The sequence below is a fragment of the Dendrobates tinctorius genome, unplaced genomic scaffold (genome assembly GCF_039654945.1).
Source record: "Dendrobates tinctorius isolate UK_male_01 unplaced genomic scaffold, ASM3965494v1 ptg000070l, whole genome shotgun sequence".
NCBI lineage: Eukaryota > Metazoa > Chordata > Amphibia > Anura > Dendrobatidae > Dendrobates > Dendrobates tinctorius.
The window spans coordinates 73,835,696-73,862,500 of NW_027361738.1; the positions used below are offsets into that span (position 1 = coordinate 73,835,696).

Sequence of the window (26,805 nt, forward strand, 5' to 3'; positions counted from 1 at the left end):
GCTGCAGAACCTCATAACACACGCCTCAGCTGCTGCATAACCTCATACACCATAGCTGCTGCAGAACCTCATAATACACCTCAGCTGCTGCAGAACCTCATAACACACACCTCAGCTGCTGCAGAACCTCATAATGCATACCTCAGCTGTTGCAAGCTAAGAAGCACCAAAATCTTTTCAACCTGACCTTTGTAATCCATGAACTGAATATCACATGTACAGTGAAGACTGACACACAAAGCAGCGTAACACACAAATGACGACACCTACAGGCATTATAGTGGCTACCACTGCACTGCAGACAAAAGATTGAAGGAAAGGAAACCCGTCACTTACTTTGATTTCTACTGTGCTTCCATCCTTTGTAATGTGTCTTTCCAGATAGTCTGAAGCCAGCAGGTCACTGCAATGAATAAAGGAAAGATGAATGGTCGTATAGAAGACATAAGTCATAAGACAAACAAGCCAGTGAGGGCCAATTTAAAGCATATTAATCTAGAAAAGTGCTGTGCCCATTGGTCAAGTGGGACCTAATGGCTGCCCATGGGGTGCCATGATGTGTAACACTGGGGCACTTTGTAATGGGTGAGTTATTGGCGGTGGTGGAGGCAGTCAGCTAATAAATGCTTTATGTTAAAGCAATATTTCATGATCACAGAGTTCCCACAGTTGGTGCGCCAACTTTTGTCAGGTGGAGGGGGAGGAGGTGAGCTGTGACATCACCTAATGTAAATGGTGGATCCTGTGTTATCAGTCATTGTACAGGAGGAGGAGGTGAGCTGTGACATCACCTATGGTGAATGGTGAATCCTGTGTTATATACTGTATATAGAGGTCCTATCAGTCATTGTACAGGAGGAGGAGGAGGTGAGCTGTGACATCACCTATTGTGAATGGTGGATCCTGTGCTATCTACGTAGAGAATACCATACATTGTAATAATGCCTGTAAGAGGACTACTGAGCAGTGATATCTACACAACAGGAAGTAACAAGCTATTGTAATGTTTAGCGGTTGGTGTGAAAACTAAGATCTTAGCTTTAGATAATGACTTAAGAAAAAAAAAAGAAACTCTGTATTTGGCTTTCTGTAACAGTCATATAGTAAAATAACAATGGAACTGAGGTTGTACACGCACACCTCTACTCCATTCATGATCTGCAGAACCCCAGATCTTGGGATCACTGGGGATGCCAGAGGTTTAATCTCTATTGATCAGTAAGTTATTCTCTATGCTAGATATAGAGGATAACTTATGATTTTGTGAAAAACCCTTTAATTTTTTAAACTGAAGCAGGGTGCCCATTGAGAACTGCCCACAAGTCTTGTTATTTTGGAGATTCTCTTGACTAATTGTCTAGAAATCACAAGTTGACTTTTGTAAAAGTTGCTCAGATTCTTACATTTTCCCATTTTTTCTGCATCTAACACATTCATAGAAAGCTGTTTTAATCACTTCACCTATCAGTTGTTTGAATGGTGTGGAAGATGTATGTACAATGTGTGACACGGGGACAATAAAGAAGGGACCATCAGAGCTCCACAGATCCCAAGTCCAGCCCTTATCCATACCATGGAATTCCTCTTTTTGATAAACCATTGATTTGCAAAATAAAATACCCTTTAGCATTAATGACATACAGTACGTGAAGTATAAGATATTCATAACCCTAGAAGCCCCTTAATAGTGCATGTAAAAGGAATCAATATATTCCCCAACTTTTCATACTTAACCATCTGTAAAATAGTGGATATTAATCATTTATAACATGCAGTCGGATGTCTCCTGCTCCATTAACAGTAATGCACACTTATGATCTCTCCTCTTTAGTTATTTATTCTCAATACATCAACATCATAGGAAGTCAATGCTCAGAACCAGTCATGCTTCGAGGACTTCAGTGTTAATTTAGTTTGGTTGTAAATAGAAAATTATAACAATCAGAGATGTTCATAGGTTACTCTCGGTCATGTCTCACCAGCGATGTCGTCAGTAACGTCATCGCCGATAAGACATGACTGGGAGTGACCAATAGATCACTCCCATTCATGTCTTATGGGCGATGAAGTTACTGACTTCATTGCTGTAAGATATGACCAATTGACCCATGAAGCCTCGATAACGTGGCTCCATAGGTCACTTCCATTCATGTCTTACGGGAGATGACGTTAATGACCTCATCGATGTGAGATATGACCGAGTGACCCATGCAGCCTCGATAACATGGCTCCATAGGTGTGACGAGCATCAGCTGAGTCGTTTTCCTTTTTAGAGTGGACCCTCTGGGCCGTGGCACCCACCCACCTAGGGCGAGCTGACCTAGTGAGAACCCACCCCCTATACAGGGAGTGTCAGGGGCAAGACCAAGGGGGTGAGCCCCCACAGCAGCTGGACCAGACGGCCGACTCAGGGAGACACTATTGAGTGTCTGGCAACAGGACGGACAGGATACCAAACAAAGCGAAGTCACAGGGTTTCTTCAGCAAACGTGGTTACACACTTTATTCAGGTGCAAGGCATAAACAGGGAATCAGGTGCAGGGCACAAACGGTGAAACACGGCAAGGTGCGTGCAAGGGCACGCCAAATGTTCCAGACATAACACATGCAGAAAACATACCAGGGTCCAGGGCAGGGTACGTGTTAGGTGTCACACCAGAGTTCCTAGAAAGGTTGCGTGCTAGGACACGCCAGAGTCCAAGATGAGGTGCATGCTGGGAGACACGCCAGAGTCCAAGGCAGGGTGCGATGGCATCGGACTCCGGACTACAGGCAACGACCGACAGGATCCAGGCATCAGGCTGCGGACATCAGCTTCGGACATCAGGCCGCAGTCATCTGGTTCCGGACCTCTGACAGCGGTCGGCAGGCTTCGGGAATCCGGCAGGCAAACCAGGATACGAGGCAGGGTGCGCGCTAGGAGACACGCCAGGGTCAGGTTCAAGGACGGAAGCCTGCGCATGCTGTGGGCGGGACAGGTACAAGGACGGAGGCCTGCACGTGCAGAGGGTACGCCAAGGACAGGTACAACATACAAACAAGGTGCGTGTATAGAGACGCGGCAGAGTCAGATTCAAGGCAGAGGCCTCCGCGTGCAGAGGGCACGCCAGGGTCAGATACAAGAACGGAGGCCTGCACGTGTAGAGGGACGCACCAGGGACGGAGGCCTGAGCGTGCAGAGGACACGCCAGGGACAGGTACAGGGACGGAGGCCTGCACGTGTAGAGAGACACGCCAGGGACAGGTTCAAGGCAGAGTCCTGCGCGTGCAGGGGGCACGCCAGGGTCAGGGTTCGAGGCAGAGTCCTGCGCGTGCAGAGGGCACACCAGGGTCAGGGTGCGAGAACAGGGTTAGGGCCTGTGCGCGCAAGAGGGCACGACAGGGTACATGGCAAGACCTGCGCGTACTTTTACAGAAGCACGGGGAGGTATGCCAAGGAGCAGGCGAGGGCCTGCGCGTGCTTTAGAGAGCACGTAGAGCGCAGTGCAGAAACAGCGTGAGGTGCAAGGGAGCACAGAGAGAACGGCTGGGGCACTGGCTAGCTGATCGGGCTGCGGCACTGAATACAGGCAAGACTCCAGCGAACCCGGCTGAGGCATGGCAGGCGGCACAGCTGTCACTGACCGACGAGCACGGCTGAGGCACAAGCAGGCGGGCACGGCTAGGGCGGGCACGGCTGAGGCACAAACAGGAGGCTAGGAAGGCCAGGCGCATGCAAAGAGCACATGAAGCAGTAAGGCAAGGCAAGACGAGAAACAAGACAGAGCTTAGGCAGAGTACGGAACCAGGAACGGAAGCTTAGGCAGAAACACGGAATCAGGTCAGAGCAAGAACAGAGCTAGCAGTGGAACGTAGGCCGAAGCCCAGAGCCGGGCCAAGGCAGAGCCTTGGGACTAGACATGGAAAAAAGCACTAAAGGTAAGAGAGGAGGAATAGTGCGTGTGCCAGGGAGCACTACAGAGCACCATAGGAGAGAGCGAGGCAGAGCAAGCAAAGACAGAGACCATAGGGAAAAACAAGGCAGAGCAAGGCAATGTACGGAACAAGGAAAGGGAGCTTGACAGGAGCACAGAACGGAATCAGAGCAAGGAAGGACTACAAGGCAAAGCAGAGCAGAGACAAAACATGGCACGAAGGACAAACACTAGACAAGGCACGGGACAAGAGATGGAGTACAAGCACGGAGCATGTGCAGAGACGAACGACAGGGCAGAGTGCAGGGGCACAGAATAGAGGGAGCGACCCAGCAGACCAAGCAGCCATGCAGGGAAGCAACACAATACTCAGGCCCTGAGCATAGGGAGGGGCGGTCTGATATAGGGCATTAGCACCTCCACTTCCGGGTCAGGACCAGGTGAGAACTTCCATTTCAGATCCTCCAGGATCACAGACATCAGTCGCATGACCAGGGATACCAGACATGCAGAGATGATTGCAGAACCAGACAGTGCTGGAACCTATGAAAGGTCACATGATCAGGGGTTCTTGGAACACAGAGATGATCACAGAAGGCAGAGCAGAAACGCAGGCATCTTGCAGCCCAACAGTCATGAGGTGAGTGTGCACACTGCTCTAGGGAACATGCAGGATAGCAGACATGAGATGCGCGTGCACACCGCTCCATGGGTCATGAGGCAAAACAGACACGGCGGACATAACAGACATGGCGAGCATGACAGTAGGTCACTCCCGGTCAAGTCTCAAGGACGATGACGTTACTGTCATCATCGCTCATGAGACATGACCGGGATTGACCTATGGAGCATCTTTCTCTGAACAACGCTCCATAGGTTGCAGGAAAGAATTGCAGGGCATTGTGGGAACCATAATGTATTATGTCGGAACTGCGATGATCTTTTTTAATAATAAATGGGTAAAACCAAGGAATGTGTGGGGGAGTCTTTATTCAAATGACCTTTTTTTCTCTGTGTGTTTTTTTATTTTAAATATAAGGTTAGTAATGAGGGTGTCACGCTCACGCCCTGACTGGTGGGCGTGAGCCAGGGGGTTGTGGCCCCACTGTGCCACAAACCAGACTACCCTGGAAGGGGTGTGACTATGATAGCTGCCTTGGTTTTCACTGGAGTGTCTAATGGTGAGGTCAGGCTTGTGCGGCAGGCCACTCTAGGGTGGTGTCTGGTTGTGGCTGCTGATCCCACTTGGGGAGACGGTACAGGCAACAGGCACGAGTAGCAGACAGGCACGTGAGCGCGGCGGGCACGCTGAGACACAGGCAGGCGGGCACGGCTGAGACACAGGAACAGGAACCAACTCGAAAGGCACAGGGACTTGGGCAGGAAGAAGTGGTGTATGGAATAGGTAGGGTCCTGTTCACATAGCGGGTGCAGGTACTGGTACTGGCAGGAAGGAATGGAGTATGAAGGAACAGGTAGAGACCTGTTCACCCAGCAGGTGCAGGTACTGGTACTGGCGGAGCATAAGCAGAGCCGCAAGAGTGCAGAGTACAGGCAGAGCCGAAAGAGTACGGAGCACAGGCAGAGCCACAAGAGTGCGGAGCATAAGCAGACAGAGGACACAAAGAAAGACACAGCACAGAAAGGAGCCACAGACAAAGAGGCTGACAGACAGAGGAAGGACAGAGTTCAAACAAGGTAACGGTGCGAGACAAGGTACAGGGCCAAGGACACAGGGACCAGGATATATACTGCCTCCTGGTGGGCAGAGAGGATAGGTACGATACAAGGCAGGGAGCAATAGCACAGGGACCAGGATATTCTGCCTCCTGGAGGGCGGAAAGACAGGTACAAGGCAAAGCTAGGAATCAAGCCTCCAGAGAAGGTCGAAACACAGAACAAGACCTGGCAACTCAGCAGCAAGACACTGACTGAATTAAGACATTGCACAGGCAAGTTCCACTGGGTGGAGCTGCCCTAAATACTAGAGGCCTCTTGGTAATTGGCCAGGGACACATTAGACAGGTGAACCGTTATTACATAAGAACCAGAGAGTTTTGGCCCCCTACGCACATAGCCAGGGAGCATGCAGAGAGCAGGCAGGAAGCAAGAGGCATACAGCATGGTAGGCATTAGTCCTTAGGTAGCGTTCACACAGACAATGCAGTTTTGGTCCAAACACATGCAGTTTTTATTGTTTTCCAAAGGTTGCACAGCATCAAACAAACTCAACCATAAATCCCTAGCCTTGTTCAGGCACTAACTAAAAAGAACAGACCCTAATCACTCATACACAGCTCAGCTAGCCTCAGCCCAGTCAAACAAAACAGCTGTTGACCATATCGGAAACCCCGCTCCGCTCAAATCCCCGCCCCCTTCTGTATGCGCGGTGACTCCGGATGTGCTCATTGAACACATCCGGAATTGCCGCAGCGTATACATAGAGTAGACTATTTACTTTGCAGAGACTGAGTGTCTCCACAAGGTTAACAGACATGCTGCGGTCTAAAAAGGCGCGCCGCATGTCCGGTTTCGCGGGTGTGTCACCCGCGTATTAGGATGCATAGTGGAGATGGGATTTCATAAAATCCCCTCCACTATGCTGTAACATCTGGACGCTGCAGACTAAACGCTGCGGCTCTACGCAGCGTTCAATCCACAGCAAATCCGGATGTAATATGGCCCATGGAAACTCACCCTAAGAGGACGACACCATGAACCCACTGATGTTTAGGAAACTAGAATAACTAGATTCTCTCTCTTGGGGGACGCTACTTGGTGTCATACATATTTTGACTAAACTGTAATTTTTGAATCAATGTGAACACTGGTCATTTCTCTAGGAATTTTATTGCCTTATGTCAGTGGCTCCGCCATCTTGTCTTCATAGTCTCTAAGGCCATGTGCACATGGTGCGGATTCTGCTGCAGATCCACAGCGTTTCAGGAGCTGCGGGTCCACAGCAGATTTAGGTGCATTGCACAGTACAATTGTTTTCAATGGTAAACTGAAAAACGCTGTGCACATGCTACGGATTTTTCTGCTCGGATTTGCTGCTGATTTAGATCCACAGCTGTTGTGAGTTCATTTTCCCCTTCACCATTGAGGTCTGATGAACTCCCTCTTCTGGTGAAGGAAGGTAGTGAGGCTGATTACCAAGCACCTGGGCAGGATGATGATGACTGGGTGACGGGAATTACTGACTGGATATAAGGCAGCCGACGCCCTTCTGCCTTGCTGGTGATCTCTCTGAGGGATTCTAGGAGACCAGTCTGATCCCTGCTCCTCAAAAGCTAAGTTTTCTGCTCTACTTTTTGCATTTGTGTTTTGGTTTTGTTTTGCATTGTTTTCCTTGATTTCTGCCATTCCCTGCTGGGGTGAGCTGAATTCCTTTTTGCTCTGTCTTCAGAAAATACCTGAGTACTGATATAGTCTTTTTGAAGCCTAGCGTCTTCAGGGCTTTCTTCCCTATCAGCTGTTGGCTCTTGTTTTGATAGGGTTTTGGCGGATTACAGACAGCAGCTTTTCTATCCTGTCCTATCTAGTTAGCTTGGGCCCCATCATTTGCTCAGCCTGTCTTTCTATCTGTGTGAGTGTTTTTTCATCTTGCTTCACCGTCATTATATGTTGGGGGCTGCCTATTGCTTTGGGGTCTGCTCTGGGGCAGTTTAGATTTCCCTTTCTGTCTTTAGGCTATGTAGTTCTCCGGCTGTGATCGAGGGGTCTAGGGCACAGTAGGAACCCCCCACGGCTACTGCTAGTTCTTGTTGATAGGTTCAGGGGTCTGCAATCCGATAGCTGCCAACTTCTCTGGTTTTCTGGACTTAGCTAGTATTTCTGTTTTTGCCTCCTACGGTGACTCTTTCATAACACGCAGCATGTCAATTCTTTGTGCGGATTCCACTGCGGTTTCACACCTTCTCCATTGTAGAGGTGTGAAACCGAAGGGCTAAATCGCAGGCTAATCCGCAGGTGAACCGCAGGTCTTTTGACCTGAGATTTTACAAATCCGCGCGGAAAAATCAGCAGGACCAAAATCTACGTGTGCACATAGCCTTACTGTTACATCTCAGTTCTACCTCTCTCGTCAGCCTGCACCTTAGGTTTGTCGTCCACCTGTCATTAACTGGTGCACACTCTATACTACTTCCTTCTTTAGAATTCCTCTCCAGCGTCTTAGATTTGCCAGAACTGGACTTGGTTTGTTTGAGATGGCTTTTTGCGCTTATTTTCCTCAGTAAGACAAACTCCCCAGTCACTCAATGAGATTCCAACCACACACTGTTTTACTTTATATTTCATCCCCTTTGATTGTCTATGTTGCTACAATCATATAGTATGCTACACAAATAACCATAATAATTCGAAATAACTTTGCAATATATTTCCCACACAATAGTGCCATTCAGTCTCAGACTGGTGTGCCAAGGGCCACCAGTAGCATTGACTCTGGGGGTTCACTGTTCAACTACAGTCATGGCCAGACGTAGTGATGAGCGAGTATACTCGTTACTCGGGTTTCCCCGAGCATGCTCAGGTGTTCTCCGAGTATTTTGGCGTGCTGGGAGATTTAGTTTTTGTCGCCTCAGCTGCATTATTTGCAGCTGCTAACAGAGCCTGAATACATGAGGGGACTTCCTAACAAACAGGCAATCCCCACATGTATTCAGCCTGTCTAGCAGCCGCAAATCATGCAGCTGCAGCGATACATACTAAATCTCCGAGCACGCCAAAATACTCGGAGACCACCGGAGCATGCTCGGGGAAACCTGAGTAACGAGTATACTCACTCATCTCTAGCCAGAAGTATTGGCACCCTTGAAATTGTTACAGAAAATGAAGTATTTCTGCCAGAAAACTACTGCAATTATACTGTACATGTTCTGTTATACACATGTTTATTTCCTTTGTGTGTATTGGAGCAACAGAAAAAAAGGCAAATTGGACATAATTTCACACAAAACCTCAAAAATGGGCAGGACAAAATTGTTGGCACCCTCAACTTTATATTTGCTTGGATACCCTTTGGAATAAATAACCTCAATCATTTGATTCCTATAACCATCAACAAGCTTCTTACATCTCTCAACTGCAATTTTGGACAACTTTTCTTTTGCAAACTGCTCCAAGTTTCATATCTGAATGGTGCCTTCTCCCAACAGCAATTTTAAGATCTCTCTACAGGTTAGATCCGGACTCATTGCTGCCACTTCAGAACTCTCCAGCACTTTGTTTCCATCCATTTCTGGGTGCTTCTTGAAGTATATTTGGGGTCATTGTGCTGCTGGAATACCCATGACCTAGGGTGCAAACCCAGCTTTCTGACAGTGGACACTACATTGCGAACAAAAATCTGTTGGTAATCTTTAGATTTCATGTTGCCTTGCACACAGTCAAAACACCCAGTGACAGATGTAGCAAAACAACCCCAAAACATCTTTGAACCTCCACCATATTTGACTGTAGGTACAATGATCTTTTCTTTGTATGCCTCATTCCTTTTTTGGTAAACAGTAGAATGATGTGCTTTACCAAAAAGTTCTATCTTGGTCCATCTGTCCACAACATGTTCTACCAGAAGGATTTTGGCTTACTCACGTACATTTTGGCAATGTACAGTCTAGCTTCTTTATGTCTCTGTCAGCAGTGGGGTCCTCCTAAATCTCCTGCCATAGCATCTCATTTCATTCAAATGTCAATGGATAGCTTGCACTAACACTGATGCACCCTAAGCCTGCTGGACAGCTTGAATTTCTTGGAGCTTGATTGGAGTTGCTTATCAACCATCCAGACTATCCTGCATTACAACCTTTCATCAATTTTTCTCTGCCATCCACATCCAGAGAGACTAGTTACAGTGCCATGGGTTGTAAACTTCTTGATTGTGTTGCGCACCGTGGACAAGGGAACATCAAGATCTCTGGAGATGGACTTATAACATCGAGATTGTAATAATTTTCAGCAATGTTGATTCTCAAATCCTCAGAAAGTTATCCTCTCCTCTTTCTGTTCTCTGTGCTTAGTGTTACACATATAGACACACAATGCAAAGATTGAGTCAACTTCTCCCCTTTTTATCTGGTTTCAGGTGTGATTTTCATATTGCCCACACCTGTTACTTGCCACAGGAGAATTTAAACGAGCATCACATGCTGGAAGCAAACTTGTTTACTTACATATTTGTAAAGGTACCAACAATTTTATGCGGCCAATTTTTGGGGTTTTGTGTGAAATTATGTACAATTAACCTTTTCTTCTCTGTTTTATTGTGTTGTTCCAATTAACAGAAAAAATAGAAAATAAACATGTGTATAACAAAACGTGTAACTGCAATAATTTTCTGGGATAAATACTTCATTTTCTGGAACAATTTAAAGGGTGCCAACACTTTCGGCCATGACCGTTGTGACAAAGTCGCTAGCAAAGTGCTGGAGGGGAGATACATTTCACTGAGGTCATTAGCTTCAGTGATTTGAAACCCAGAAGGTTCCTCCAGCACACTATATGTTGAGAGAGGGGTTAATTGGCCATTTTAAGGGCTGTGTTTTTTTGTTCAACACAGAACGGGTGGCAGGTTGTCCACCTTATCTCCACATAAGGGTGAGATCTGAGGTTTAAATAGTCGGCCTTCTGACACATTTAGGGTTCATTAGGCTTGGAGGGTAACTCCAGTGCTAGGTGTCCTGACCAGGAAACAGAACCTGTGCATTTTGTTTTTCTCCTGAACGGGGGAGATCCTCACACCCACACAGACTGTGCTATATATTTTGCTTTTTTTTTCCCTTAGGCCAGGAAGGCCTGGTGTTATGATTGAGTTACCGTAGGCAAAAACAGAAATGCTAGCTAAGTCCTGAAAACCAGAGAAGTTGGCAACTATCAGATTGCAGACCCCTGAACCTATCAACACAACTAGCAGTAGCCGTGGGGGGTTCCTACGATGACCTAGACACCTCGATCACAGCCGGAGAGATACATAGACCTAAAGAAGGAAAGGGGAAATCTAACTGCCCCAGAGCAGACCCCAAAGCAATAGGCAGCCCCCCACATATAATGACGGTGAAGCAAGATGAAAACACTTACACAGACAGAAAGACAGGCTGAGCAAAGACGGGGCCCAAAAACTACCTAGATAGGAACGGATAGGAAGGCTGCTGTCTGCAATCTGCCAAAACCCTATCAGAGACCAAAACCAACAAGCTGATATAAAAATGGCCCTGAAGCAACTAAGCTTCAAAAACTAAATCAGCACTCAGGTACTTTCAGAAAACAGAGCTCAAGGAACACTGCACACTCCAGCAGGGAGTGGCAGAATCCAAAAAGCAAGAAAAACAAAAAAAATCTTAGATGCAAAAAGGCAAAACAGCAAACTTAGCTTTAGGAGAGCAGGAATCAGACTGGTGTCCAAGAGTCCACAGAGAAATCACCCGCAGGGCAAAAAGGGCGTAGGCTGCCTTAAATCCAGTCAGTGACTCCACTCAGCCAATCGTCTTCATTAGTCCCAGGTGCCTGATAATCAGGCTCACTACCTTCCTTCACTAGAATAGGGAGTTCACCAGGCCTCAGTGACGGAGGGGAAAATGAACTCACAACAGTACCCCCCCTTGAGGAGGGGTCACCGAACCCTCAACAACGCTACCAGGGCGATCAGGGTGTGCCCGATGAAAGGCACGCACCAATCTTTTGGCATGAATATCAGAGGCAGAGACCCAGGAATTATCCTCCTGACCATAACCCTTCCACTTAACCAAATACTGGAGTCTCCGTTTAGCCAGACGGAAATCCAGAATTTTCTCTACCTCATATTCCAAGTTACCTTCAACCAATACAGGGTCCGGAGGTGCCACCTCAGGCACAACTGGCTCAACATACCTCTTCAACAAGGACTTATGGAACACATTATGGATCTTAAATGTGACAGGAAGAGCCAAACGAAAAGAGACCGGATTAATAATCTCCAAAATCTTGTAAGGTCCAATAAATCTAGGCTTAAACTTAGGAGAAGCCACCTTCATAGCAATATTTTTTGATGATAACCACACCATATCACCAATCTTAAACTGGGGACCAATGGTCCTATGTCGATTGGAAAACCGCTGGGCCTTTTCCTGGGAGAGAGATAACTTATCCACCACTTGGTCCCAGATCTGGTGCATTCTCTCCACCACAGTGTCAACACCTGGGCAGGCAGAAGGCTCCACCTGCCCTGAATAAAATCGAGGGTGAAAACCAAAGTTACAAAAAAAAGGTGACATCAAAGTGGCAGAACTAGCTCTATTATTTAAAGCAAATTCGGCCAAGGACAAAAATGAAACCCAATCATCCTGATCAGCGGAAATAAAACATCTCAAATACGACTCCAAGGTCTGGTTTGTTCTCTCTGTCTGCCCATTGGTCTGAGGGTGAAAAGCAGAGGAGAAGGACAACTGAATTCCCAACTTGGAACAGAACGTCCTCCAAAATCTAGACACAAATTGAACTCCTCTGTCAGATACAATGTTCTCAGGAATCTCGTGCAAGCGAACCACCTGTTGCAAAAACAGAGGCACCAACTCAGAGGAAGATGGCAACTTAGGGAGTGGTACAAGATGAACCATCTTAGAGAACCTATCACAAATCACCCAAATAACAGTCATTCTTTGAGAGACCGGCATATCAGAAATGAAATCCATTGAAATATGGGTCCATGGCCTCCTGGGGACCGGCAAAGGCATCAACAACCCACTAGAGCGAGAACAAGATTTAGACCGGGAGCAAGTCCCACAGGACTGCACAAAATTCCTGACATCATGAGACAAGGTGGGCCACCAAAAAGAGCGACTCACCAGATCTCTAGTACCAAAAATACCTGGATGACCAGCCAATGCAGAGCAATGAACTTCAGACATCACTCTCTTCTTCCACTGGTCAGGAACATACAACTTTCCACTGGGGCAACGCTCAGGTTTGTCCTCCTGGAACTCTTGCAGAGCAAGTCTCAAATCGGGCGAGATGGCAGAAAGAACTACCCCTTCACCTAAGATGGTGGCAGGCTTGGTCACCACAGGAGAATCAGCAAAGAAACTCCTATAGAGGGCGTCTGCCTTGACATTCTTAGTTCCAGGAAGGAAAGAGACCACAAAATCAAAACGTGTAAAAAACAAGGCCCACCTAGCCTGACTAGGGTTCAAGCGTTTAGCCGACTCTAGGTAAATCAAATTTTTGTGGTCAGTGAGGACCACAACTTGATGTTTGGCTCCCTCCAACCAATGTCTCCACTCCTCAAATGCCCATTTCATGGCCAACAGTTCCCGATTCCCCACATCATAGTTACGTTCAGATGAAGAGAACTTACGGGAAAAGAAAGCACAGGGATTCATTTTAGATGTTACTGGATCCTTTTGGGACAACACCGCTCCTGCACCAATCTCAGAAGCATCCACCTCTACCTGGAACGGGAGTGAGACATCAGGTTGCCGCAGAACCGGGGCGGAGGTAAATCTACGCTTCAGCTCCTGAAAGGAAGCAACCGCCTCCGGAGACCAATTCAACACATCCGCACCCTTCCTGGTCAGGTCAGTCAATGGTTTGGCAATACTAGAAAATTTTGCTATAAATTTCCGATAAAAATTAGCAAAACCCAAAAACTTCTGGAGGGCCTTCAAAGAAGTGGGCTGAACCCAATCATAAATGGCCTGTACCTTGGCCGGGTCCATTTCAATAGTTGACGGAGACAAAATAAATCCCAAAAAAGAAATTCTCTGTACTCCAAATAGGCATTTTGATCCTTTGACATACAGAGAATTCTCTCTCAAGATCCGGAACACAGTCCGAATATGTTCCACATGAGAATCCCAATCCTTGGAGAAGATCAAAATATCATCCAGATAGATAATCAAAAATTTATCGACAAAGTCTCGGAAAATATCGTTCATGAAGCACTGGAAGACAGAAGGGGCATTAGTGAGCCCAAAAGGCATCACCAGGTACTCAAAATGTCCCTCCGGAGTATTAAACGCCGTCTTCCATTCATCCCCCTGCTTAATGCGGATAAGATTATACGCCCCCCTGAGGTCAAGCTTGGTAAACCAGCAAGCACCTCTGACTCTAGAGAATAGATCCGAAATCAGGGGTAACGGATACTGATATTTAATAGTAATTTTATTGAGGGCACGATAATCAATACAAGGCCTTAAAGAACCATCCTTCTTGGCCGCAAAAAAAAAAACGGCACCTAAGGGTGAAGAGGATGGTCTAATATGACCCTTCTCCAACGCCTCCTTAATATAGGACCGCATAGCCTCGTGCTCGGGTACAGATAAATTGAAGAGCCGACCCTTAGGAAATTTACACCCCGGGTTTAGTTCAATAGCACAGTCATAACTCCTATGAGGAGGCAAGGACGCAGACTCATTCTCACTAAATACATCATAGTAGTCCGCCAAATAGTCAGGAACCTCATGCGACTGAGGAGAGGTGGAAAAAACCGGAGCCTCACTAAAGGTACACCGGCAACCCCAACTCACCACAGACACAGATTTCCAATCCAAAACTGGATTATGAATCTGCAACCAGGGAAACCCCAGAACAACGGCATCATGCAGACCATGCAACACCAAAAATCTGCAATTTTCTTGGTGGTCTGGGGCGACCCGCATGACCAACTGGGTCCAAAGCTGAGGTTTATTTTTAGCCAGAGGGGTAGCATCAATCCCCCTCAAAGGGATAGGCGTCTGCAGAGGTGTCAACGGAAATCCACAACGTTTAGCAAAATCCAAGTCCATTAGGTTTAGCGCTGCTCCCGAATCCACAAAAGCCTTGGCGGAAAATGTGGACAGGGAACAGATCAGAGTAATCGCCAAAAGAAACTTAGGCTGAACCCCACCAACAGAAAACGTGTGTGCAAAGCGTTTCTCACGTTTAGGACAAACAGAAATAACATGTGAGGCATCTCCACAGAAAAAACACAGCTTATTACGCCTTCTGAATTCCTGACGTTGCGCCTTAGACAAAACTCTATCACATTGCATAGGTTCAGACGTCTGTTCAACCGGTGGCAACACCTCTCGTGTAATCCTGCGTTCACGTAAACGCCGATCTACCTGAATGGCTAAAGACATAGAATCGTTCAGACCAGAGGGAACAGGAAATCCCACCATAGTATCTTTTACGGCTTCTGACAAACCCTTCCGAAAGAGAGCAGCCAAGGCACTATCATTCCAGGTAGTAAGGACCGCCCACTTTTGGAACTTTTGACAGTACAACTCTGCAGATTCTCGACCCTGGTTCAATGCTAACAGGGTCTTTTCAGCCTGATCAATAGCATTAGGTTCGTCGTACAGCAACCCCAAGGCTTGAAAAAATGCGTTCACATTAGTCAGAATAGGGTCATCTGGTTTCAAAGAAAACGCACAATCCTGGGGATCGCCACGCAGCAAAGAGATGACAATTTTAACCTGCTGCGCGGGGCTCCCTGACGAGTTAGGCTTCAAAGCAAAAAATAATTTACAATTATTTTTGAAACTCAAAAATTTAGATCGATCCCCAAAAAATACATCAGGTGTGGGGATCTTTGGTTCAACAGCATGTGAACGAGCAAGATAGGCGGAAATTCCTCGCACTTCAGCAGCGAGCTGCTCCACACGATCAGACACTTGCTTTATCTCCATTGAGAGAAAAAAAAATTCCCCCTACGGCCTCAGAGATATAGAGGAAAGAATATACACACACCTTTTTTTTTTTTTTTTTTTTTTTAAAACACAATTCTTTCCTGCTATTGAGTACCCCAGGATCTGCGGTTTGGCGGGTGATTCTGTTATGATTGAGTCACCATAGGAGGCAAAAACAGAAATGCTAGCTAAGTCCTGAAAACCAGAGAAGTTGGCAACTATCAGATTGCAGACCCCTGAACCTATCAACACAACTAGCAGTAGTCGTGGGGGGTTCCTACGATGACCTAGACACCTCGATCACAGCCGGAGAGATACATAGACCTAAAGAAGGAAAGGGGAAATCTAACTGCCCCAGAGCAGACCCCAAAGCAATAGGCAGCCCCCCACATATAATGACGGTGAAGCAAGATGAAAACACTTACACAGACAGAAAGACAGGCTGAGCAAAGACGGGGCCCAAAAACTACCTAGATAGGAACGGATAGGAAGGCTGCTGTCTGCAATCTGCCAAAACCCTATCAGAGACCAAAACCAACAAGCTGATATAAAAATGGCCCTGAAGCAACTAAGCTTCAAAAACTAAATCAGCACTCAGGTACTTTCAGAAAACAGAGCTCAAGGAACACTGCACACTCCAGCAGGGAGTGGCAGAATCCAAAAAGCAAGAAAAACAAAAAAAATCTTAGATGCAAAAAGGCAAAACAGCAAACTTAGCTTTAGGAGAGCAGGAATCAGACTGGTGTCCAAGAGTCCACAGAGAAATCACCCGCAGGGCAGAAAGGGCGTAGGCTGCCTTAAATCCAGTCAGTGACTCCACTCAGCCAATCGTCTTCATTAGTCCCAGGTGCCTGATAATCAGGCTCACTACCTTCCTTCACTAGAATAGGGAGTTCACCAGGCCTCAGTGACGGAGGGGAAAATGAACTCACAACAGCCTGGTTTATTTTTGCTGACTCTGCACTGACTTGTGCAGCACTCCTAATAAACCAGTGAGAATCTTAAAGTGGCAGTGTTCCGTTGTCTGCCTTCGTGTGCAGCTGAGTGAGTCGATCTACCACACTGTACTAGCAAACATTACATCGCCCTTATTCACAATTGGAAATGTGCTTCTATATAATAATACATTAGGTAGTTTGTTGAATGATGAGATGCTACCTTCAGATATAGTGAATCAAGTGTATTGTGTCAACTACTACTAAATCCATTCCTCTAACAGGGCCCACCAGGAAATTTACCAATTCCCCGGTGTGCCAGTCCATGCCTTCTAGTCAACTAGGACAGTAATGATATTCATGGTAAAGTCCTTGGTAGTTCAGGGCAGTTGTTTTAAATAATTCAGTCACAGATTATTCCAATGGTTAATTCTTTGGAATGATTTATTTTTATTAAAACGGACCTGATAACAGTTTGTTAGTCTTTTACTATAACATGCTACGCATCTATTATGCTTAAGAACTTAACTTTGAGTCAGAAATTAAAAAGAAAAATGTATTTTGCTTCAACCACAACATTCCACCTTTTCCAAGTAGAGAAAAAATGCCAAATAATGTTTTTTCACACCAAGTAAAAGTTAAATTTCCCATAATTGTCCTTTTCGTCAATTACTAAAAAGATGTAAATCATATTTGTTTCCTACAAATGCTGATGCAATACATTTGTTATCATCGATTTCTTCTGGAAACTTCCCCAGGGTGTAAGCAGTATTCAGGATAATACTGCCATTATATCTGCTGAGCTATGCACTATAAACTGGTAGGGGACTGAGGACCCTGAGGGTAAAGGAGTTAGGGCCCTGCTGCAAGAGCTTAGAAATCTATAAGAAAATAGGGGTCACATAAAAGGTAATATAATGCTTATATTGTATGGTCCACACAGCCATCTTTAATAACAAATAAGGGTAATAATGTAAATCTGCATTAAATAGTCATCAGCTAGTATCTGTACAAATACAAAGTGCTACGGAGTGTGAGAAACAGATGAAAGAAGAGACCAGGAGGAAAAATGTAGAAAGGGAGAGCTGAGAAAACATAGATTACAAAAGTATGAATTCCCTGACTAAAATGTGTTTACAGGACACTCTTAAAACACTGGGGCCACTCAAAATTATCCGGATTGCCTGGAAAAGTGCATTCCAGAGAATTAGTGCAGCACAAGAAAAGTTTTGGAGCTAGGGGTGGGAGGTTTGGATTATGGAAGATGTTAATCTTAGATCCTAAGCAGAGCAGAGAGCATAGGCAGGGTTGTAGTCAGAAATAAGAGGAGATGTAGAACAAAGCAGCACTGTGGAGAGCTATGTGGGCGAGAGTGATACGTTTTTATTGTACTCTGACAGATGGGCAACCAGTGCAATGACTGGCGCACGGTGTAGGCTTCAGTGGAGCAGCTGGACAGAAACATAAGCCTAGATGCTGCATTTAGGAAAGAATGGAGAGGAGAGAGTTTAACGAGACCAATTAGTAGAAATTTATAGTAGTCTAGATGAGAATTAATCAGAAAGACAGTAAGAATTTTTGCAGCTTCCATGGTATTATGGAGATGCTTCGTGACCGGGCTAATTTTTTAAATTCTGACCAATGTCACTTTATGTGGTCATAGCTCTGGAATGCTTCAACAAATCCCAGTGATTTTGAGATTGTTTTTTCGTGGCACATTAGAATTTATGATAGTGGTAAATTTAGATTGATATATTTTGTGTTTGTTTATAAAAAATATCAGAGACTTGACAAAAATGTAAAAAAAATTGCAATTTTCAAACTTTAAATGATTATCCCTTTAATCCAGATAGTCATACCACAGAAAAACATTAATAAATAACATTTCCCACATGTCTGCTTTACATCAGCACCATTTTTAAAACGCTAATTTATTTTGTTAGCCTTTTAGGAGGTTTAAAAATGTAGCAATAATTTTTCATTTTTTCAAGGAAATTTACAAAATTTATTTTTTTGAGGGATCTATCCAAGTTTGAAGTGACTTTAGGAGTGCTATATATTGGAAAACCCCAAACATGATACTATTTTAAAAACTGCACCCCCTGACATATTGAAAACTGCTGTCAGGTAGTTTATTAACCCTTCAGGTGATTTTCAGGAATTAATGCAAAGTGGTATAGCCGGAATGAAAAGGTGCTTGTTTACCACCTAGATGTCACTAACTTCTGAACTGACCACTGTAGCCGGGAGCCTCTAAGGACGCTATTTGGCCATGAACTGCTATGGCAAACATCAGGACCACACAATCATGATCTCGGTGTGTCAATTAGATTAAAGTGCAAGCCCCCACAATCTATTAACCATTTATTTGATGTAGTCACTTTTGACAGCAGCAACTAAGGGGTTAAGCAGATATGGATGGTGCCAACACCGATCATTTGTGATACAGAAAGTTGTCAGATATAGTGGACAGCCGACAGCTGCTGGATTGTCACCTGTATGGGGATGATATTCCCTTATATCTCAGGTCAGTAAATATACGTATAGGCGATCATGAAGGGGTTAAAGAAGAGGGACAAGAATATGCATGTGATTGTATATAGGAAGCGAAGGATATATCCAATTCAAAAATAACCTCAAGACAGCAGGCTGCCTTTTATGAGATATCCTGTGGATAAATAAGACATTTCCGAGATGGCACAACCTTTAGAGAGCTAACCTGCCAGTAATGGAATCAATAACTATGACCAAGCCAGAGTATCGCATATACAATGTGTGCAGTGTCTAATGTGTATAATGCATCTGTCTATTTATTCTGGAGTTACATCAGGTCTTCTAGTCTAGTTGCTGCCAGAGCTGCATTCAAAATACTGCAGTACAACTATTATCTGTCAGGGGTTTAACGTGACAGAGAGGAGCCAGAAGAACACAGCCTCTGATTTCACATACTCCTGCACTGATTAGAAGCACTTCCACTTCATATTAAACGGTGCAGGTTTCTGTCAGCAGTGCAGGGGTTAAATTGTTTAGCTTACAGTCTCTGAAGCTTCCTGCTTAGAGGATCTCAGCTGTGCAGTGCTAGCCACTCCACTTTCCTATATATACTCACCCCTGGCAATCTGGTTTGCCAGTGTTAAGTCTTGTACTGCCTAGTGAGGAGTCGGTGTTTAGTAGAGGCTAGTGTTGAGCGATACCACCCGATACTGAAAAATATCGTATCGGAATGGATCGGCCGATCTAAAAAAAGTATCGGGTATCGCCGATTCCGATCCCGGAAGTCCCATTCAAGTCAATGGAACAGAAATATCGGAATTAAAAAAAACCCTTTCTTTCCCTGTTGGTTAATTCTACATGGAGAAAAACAACTAATAATAATGTAGAATGTATTGTGGGAGGTGTAGGAGACATTAAAGCCATAGAGGTTTAGCCCAATCAAATGGAATAGCAGGAATTTGTTTGTTTTTTTTAAAGACGTTCGTAGTTACAAAGATATTGACTATGTTAAAGTCTTTAATTTTTTGTCAGATATGTATGTTTCACTACTTCCATGCTCTTCACCTTCTTTTTTACTTCTCCCACACTTTCTCCTTCATCATCTTCAGCAGCAGTATCTTCTTCTTCCTATTCTTCTTCTTCTTCTTCCTATTCTTCTTCTTCTTCCAATTCTTCTTCTCCTTCCAATTCTTCTTCTTCCTATTCTTCTTCTTCTTCCTATTATTCTTCTTCTTCCTATTATTCTTCTTCTTCCTATTATTCTTCATCATATTCTTATTTGTGTCAGGCATTCCTGTAGTTGTTATCTATAAAAGTTTGAAGATTACACCTTCCGTTCAGCCGGTCACAAAAGATTTACAACAGGATTTGTCCGCGTTCAGTTTGGCCTGCAGCAGTAGGCCTTTTCCAGGGGCACCACGAGGAGGAACGGACTCACCCCCATACACAGCTTAGTCTTCTTCTGCTTATAAATGTGATAATCTCATTTGCTCAGATTTTTAGTCTTATGCTTAATGTTCTTCTGCTTTTGGTTTTTATGCTTCTTGGTCTTCTGTCTCTTGTTGTTCTGCATCTTGGTGGTTGTCTTCCTGTTCTTTGTCCTCTTGGTCATCTTCTTCAGGGTCATCTTTTAGGTATTCTTCTGTGTGGTCTTCAGGGTCGTCGTCTTCAGGGTCATTGTCAGGGAGATCCAGAGTGAGAATCAAAAACCATTTCCACAAGCTTGAACTTTGAAAAGTAGCAGAAGTTACAAGAAGGCTGAGGAACTGGCGAGAACCAGCTGATGGTACTGGAACCCGGAGTGGCAGCAGAATGAACAAGAGCAAATGGCACAACCGTGGACCAGCTGACGGTGCTGGAACACGGTTACTAAGCAGGAGGTACCTGTGCTCCAAAGCACTACCAAGGACCAGCAGACGTTGGTGGAACTCGGATACCGACAAGGAGGCACCTAGGCCAAAGGCACTGCCGAGAACCAGCTGACGGTGCAGGAACCCGGATGGGCAGCAGAAGCTGCAAGAGCAAATGAAACTAGCGAGGACCAGCTGACGGTGCTGGAACCCGGAGGGGCAGCAGAAGGAACAAGAGCCAATGGGACAACCGTGGAACAGCTGACGGTGCTGGAACATGGTTACTAAGCAGGAGGTACCTGTGCTAAAGAGCACTACCAAGGACCAGCAGACGTTGCTGGAACTCTGATACCGACAAGGAGGCACCTAGGCCAAAGGCTCTGCCGGGAACCAGCTGACGTTGCTGGAACCCGGATGGGTAGCAGAAGTGTTATGAATGAGTCACCGAAGGAGGAAAAAACAAAAATACAAGCTAAGTCCAGAAAACCGGAGAGGTTCGTAGCTATCGGATTGCAGACCCCTGATCCTATCCACAACAACTAACAGTAGCCGTGGGGGGTTCCTACGATGCCCTAGACCCTTCGAACACAGCCGGAGAACTAAATAGGCCTAAAGAAAGAAAGGGGAAATCTAAACTGCCCCAGAGCAGACCCCAAAGCAATAGGCAGCCCCCAACATATAATGACGGTGAAGCAAGATGAAAACACTAACACAGATAGAAAGATAGGTTGAGCAAACGATGGGGCCCAAGCTAACTAAAAAGGACAGGATAGAACAGCTGCTGTCTGCAATCCGTAAAAAACCCTACCAAAAAATGTCCCAACTGTCTGATAGGAAAAACAGGCCCTGAAGTCGCTAGGACTTCAAAAAGACTATATCAGCACTCAGGTAAATTCTGAAGACAGAGCAAAGAGACAAACTGATCAGAGACAAAAATGGAACTCAGCACACCCCCGACCGGGGATGGCTGAACTCCAAAAAACAAGGTAAACAAAACAAAACTAATAAGTTCAATAGCAGAGCAAAAACTTATCTTTGGGAAGCAGGAATCAGACTGGTCTCCAAGAATCCAGCAGAGAAATCACCAGCGACTCAGAAGGGCGCCGGCTGACTTATATCCAGTCAGAATTTCCTGTTACCCAGTCATCATCTACCAGATCAGGTGTTTAGTAATCAGCCTCACTACCTTCCTTCACCAGAAGAGGGAGTTCATCAGACATCGACAGTGAAGGGGAAAATGAACTCACAACACAGAAGGTACTCATGATTAACAAAGTGTCGCGTCCGCGAACAGGCCGCAGTTACCGAAACCCACAGTCCTACAGGGGGTGCTTTTCCTATTGGCACTATGGAACCAGCCTTTGTTACCAGAACCCGCAGTCCACATAGAAAGCAATGAAACTGCAGGCACCATAGACTCGGCTAACCCGACCGCAACACGACAGGACAACGTATTGGTGGCAAAGTGACGTTGACACTACCCGGAAACAGCAGGCGTGCTGTAACCAGGCTGGGCAGGAGGGAGTGCCCGTGCCAAAGACACTTCCGAGAACCAGCTGACGGTGCTGGAACCCGGAGGGGTAGCATTAGCTACAAGAGTCAATGGAACTACCGAGAACCAGCTGACGGTGCTGGAACCCAGAGTGGCAGCAGAAGGAACAACAGTCAATGGCACAACCGTGGACCAGCTGACGGTGCTGGAACACGGTTACTAAGCAGGAGGTACCTGTGCTAAAAAGCACTACCAAGGACCAGCAGACGTTGCTGGAACTCGGATACCAAGAAGGAGGCACCTAGGCCAAAGGCACTGCCGAGTACCAGCTGACGGTGCTGGAACCCGGATGGGTAGCAGAAGGTACCCAGGAAAAAGCAAAGTTGCAAGGCCGTGAGCCGGCCGCAGTTACCGAAACCCACAGTCCAACAGGGGGTGCTTGTCCTATTGGCACTACGGAACCAGCCTTTATTACCAGAACCCGCAGCCCACATAGGAAGCACCAAAACTGCAGGCATCATAGACTCGGCTAACCCGACCGCAACACGACAGGACAACGTATTGGTGGCAAAGTGACGTTGACACTACCCGGAAACAGCAGGCGTGCTGTAACCAGGCTGGGCAGGAGGGAGTGCCCGTGCCAAAGACACTTCCGAGAACCAGCTGACGGTGCTGGAACCCGGAGGGGTAGCATTAGCTACAAGAGTCAATGGAACTACCGAGAACCAGCTGAAGGTGCTGGAACCCAGAGTGGCAGCAGAAGTAACAACAGCCAATGGCACAACCATGGACCAGCTGACGGTGCTGGAACACGGTTACTCAGCAGGAGGTAGCTGTGCTAAAAAGCACTACCAAGGACCAGCAGACGTTGCTGGAACTCAGATACCAAGAAGGAGGCACCTAGGCCAAAGGCACTGCCGAGAACCAGCTGACGGTGCTGGAACCCGGATGGGTAGCAGAAGGTACCCAGGAAAAAGCAAAGTTGCAAGGCCGTGAGCCGGCCGCAGTTACCGAAACCCACAGTCCAACAGGGGGTGCTAGTCCTATTGGCACTATGGAACCAGCCTTTGTTACCAGAACCCCGCAGCCCACATAGGAAGCACAGAAACTGCAGGCACCATAGACTCGGCTAACCCGACCGCAACACGACTGGACAACGTATCGGTGGCAAAGTGACGTCAACACTACCCGGAAACAGCAGGCGTGCTGTAACCAGGCTGGGCAGGAGGGAGTACCCGTGCCAAAGACACTGCCGAGAACCAGCTGACGGTGCTGGAACCCGGAGGGGCAGCAAAAGGAACAAGAGCCAATGGCACAACCGTGGACCAGCTGACGTTGCTGGAACACGGTTACTAAGCAGGAGGTACCTGTGCTAAAAAGCACTACCAAGGACCAGCAGACGTTGCTGGAACTCGGATACCATGAAGGAGGCACCTAGGCCAAAGGCTGTGCCGAGAAACAGATGACGTTGCTGGAACCCGGCTGGGCAGGAGGGAGTACCCGTGGCAAATACACTTCTGAGCAGCAAAATGCGATGTTGAAGCCCAGGGGTCAATCAGGCAGCAGTCTGAGGCCAACTTGGAGCGAGTTTTATATTGGTTGTACACAACTACTGATTGTAACCGTGATCCACTTTGGCCTCTGGCTCTACTGTCTCTAGTATTTCCCCTGGCCTCCAACCACGGCAGTTGCTGCTCTGCAGAGTTGTCTGCACAATCCACACTTGTTCCTGAGTTACTGGGGCTCAGTCACGTCAGTTGATCCCCTGATGTGTGTCTGGCAAGGTGTCCTGCTCTGTCCACATTCCCACAACTATTAATGTGAATGGAGACAGAGCAGGAGACATTGCCGGACACACCACAGGGGATCAACTGACGTGACTGAGCCCCAGTAACACAGGAACAAGTGTGGATTGTGCAGATGGCACATCAGAGCAGCGACTGGCGGGGTTGGAGGCCAGGGGAAATACTAGAGACAGTACAGCCAGAGGCCTAAGTGGACCACGGTTAAAAGTCAGTAGTAGTGTGATGTTGGAGGCAGCAGGAGACTTTGCCATTGGCACAGCAGGGGAACAGCTGGCGTTACTGAACCCCACTAACACAGGAGCGAGTGTTTCAATCTGTGCGGACGGCACTTCCAGGCTACAACTGGCTGTGTTGTAGCCCAGGATCAATGCTCCGAGCAGGCTGACGCCTACTTGGAGCGAGGAGAAAAAGCGTTGTAGTGTGATTTTGGAGGCAGCTGGAGACTTTGCCGTCCACACAGCAGGGGAACAGCTGGCGTTACTGAACCCCACTAACACAGGAGCGAGTGTTTCTATCTGTGCGGACGGCACTTCCAGGCTACAACTGGCTGTGTTGTAGCCCAGGATGAAGCATGCAGCAGGCGGAGGACAACTTCCAGCTGGTTTTATAGAGGTTGTAGACTACTACTGATTGTCACCGTGCTCCACTATGGCCTCCGGCTCCACTGTCTCTAGTCACTACTAGTAATGTGAATGTGGACAGAGCAGGAGACCTTGCCAGACACACATCAGGGGATCAACTGATGGGACTGAGGCACAGTAACTCAGGAACAAGTGTGGATTGTGCAGACGCCACTTCACAGCTGTAACTGGCGTGGTTGTTGGCCAGGGGAAATACTAGAGACAGTGGAGCCAGAGGCCTAAGTTGACCAAAGTTACAAATCTGTAGTAGTTTGCATGTGGAGGCAGCAGGAGACTTTGCCGTCCACACAGCAGGGGAACAGCTGACATTACTGAACCCCACTAACACAGGAGCTAGTGTGTTTTTCTCTGCGGAGACGGCACTTCTGAACACCAACTGGCGTTGTTGGAGCCCAGGATCAAGCATGGAGCAGGCTGAGGCCTGATGGTTTTTGAATGTGGAGGCAGTAGGAGACTTTCTCGTCCACACAGCAGGGGAACAGCTGACATTACTGAACCCCACTAACACAGGAGCTAGTGTGTTTTTCTCTGCGGAGACGGCACTTCTGAACACCAACTGGCGTTGTTGGAGCCCAGGATGAGGCATGGAGCAGGCTGAGGCCTGATGGTGTTGGCATGCGGAGGCAGCAGGAGACTTTGCCGTCTACACAGCAGGGGAACAGCTGGCATTACTGAACCCCACTAACACAGGAGCTAGTGTGTTTTTCTCTGCGGAGACGGCACTTCTGAACACCAACTGGCATTGTTGGAGCCCAGGATGAGGCATGGAGCAGGCTGAGGCCTGATGGTGTTGGCATGTGGAGGCAGCAGGAGACTTTGCCGTCTACACAGCAGGGGAACAGCTGGCATTACTGAACCCCACTAACACAGGAGCTAGTGTGTTTTTCTCTGCGGAGATGGCACTTCTGAACACCAACTGGCATTGTTGGAGCCCAGGATCAAGCATGGAGCTGGCTGAGGCCTGATGGTTTTTGAATGTGGAGGCAGTAGGAGACTTTGTCGTCCACACAGCAGGGGAACAGCTGACGTTACTGAACCCCACTAACACAGGAGCTAGTGTGTTTTTCTCTGCGGAGACGGCACTTCTGAATACCAACTGGCGTTGTTGGAGCCCAGGATCAAGCATGGAGCAGGCTGAGGCCTGATGGTTTTTGAATGTGGAGGCAGTAGGAGACTTTGTCGTCCACACAGCAGGGGAACAGCTGGCATTACTGAACCCCACTAACACAGGAGCTAGTGTGTTTTTCTCTGCGGAGACGGCACTACTGAACACCAATTGGCGTTGTTGGAGCCCAGGATGAGGCATGGAGCAGGGTGAGGCCTGATGGTGTTGGCATGTGGAGGCAGCAGGAGACTTTGCCGTCTACACAGCAGGGGAACAGCTGACATTACTGAACCCCACTAACACAGGAGCTAGTGTGTTTTTCTCTGTGGAGACGGCACTCCTGAACACCAACTGGCGTTGTTGGAGCCCAGGATCAAGCATGGAGCAGGCTGAGGCCTGATGGCTTTTGAATGTGGAGGCAGTAGGAGACTTTGTCGTCCACACAGCAGGGGAACAGCCGACTCTACTGAACCCCACTAACACAGGAGCTAGTGTGTTTTTCTCTGCGGAGACGGCACTTCTGAAAACCAACTGGCGTTGTTGGAGCCCAGGATGAAGCATGGAGCAGGCTGAGGCCTGATGGTTTTTGAATGTGGAGGCAGTAGGAGACTTTGTCGTCCTCACAGCAGGGGAACAGCTGGCATTACTGAACCCCACTAACACAGGAGCTAGTGTGTTTTTCTCTGCGGAGACGGCACTTCTGAACACCAACTGGCGTTGTTGGAGCCCAGGATGAGGCATGGAGCAGGCTGAGGCCTGATGGTGTTGGCATGTGGAGGCAGCAGGAGACTTTGCCGTCTACACAGCAGGGGAACAGCTGGCATTACTGAACCCCACTAACACAGGAGCTAGTGTTTCTATCTGTGCGGACGGCACTTCCAGGCTACAGCTGGCTGTGTTGCAGCCCAGGATGAAGCATGCAGCA

The 26,805-nt window shown here is 47.0% G+C and overlaps 1 protein-coding gene across 7 annotated transcripts in view; it reads right to left on the reverse strand.

The window, feature by feature from the left end:
• The window catches only part of ADAM22 (ADAM metallopeptidase domain 22), a 290,157-nt gene that overhangs the window by 170,329 nt on the left and 93,023 nt on the right, over positions 1-26,805 (reverse strand). For all 7 annotated transcript variants that reach the window (XM_073581902.1, XM_073581906.1, XM_073581904.1 and 4 more), the window contains exon 4: positions 337-403. In XM_073581902.1, coding sequence (XP_073438003.1) covers positions 337-403 — 67 coding nt within the window. The remainder of the gene's footprint in view (positions 1-336; positions 404-26,805) is intronic.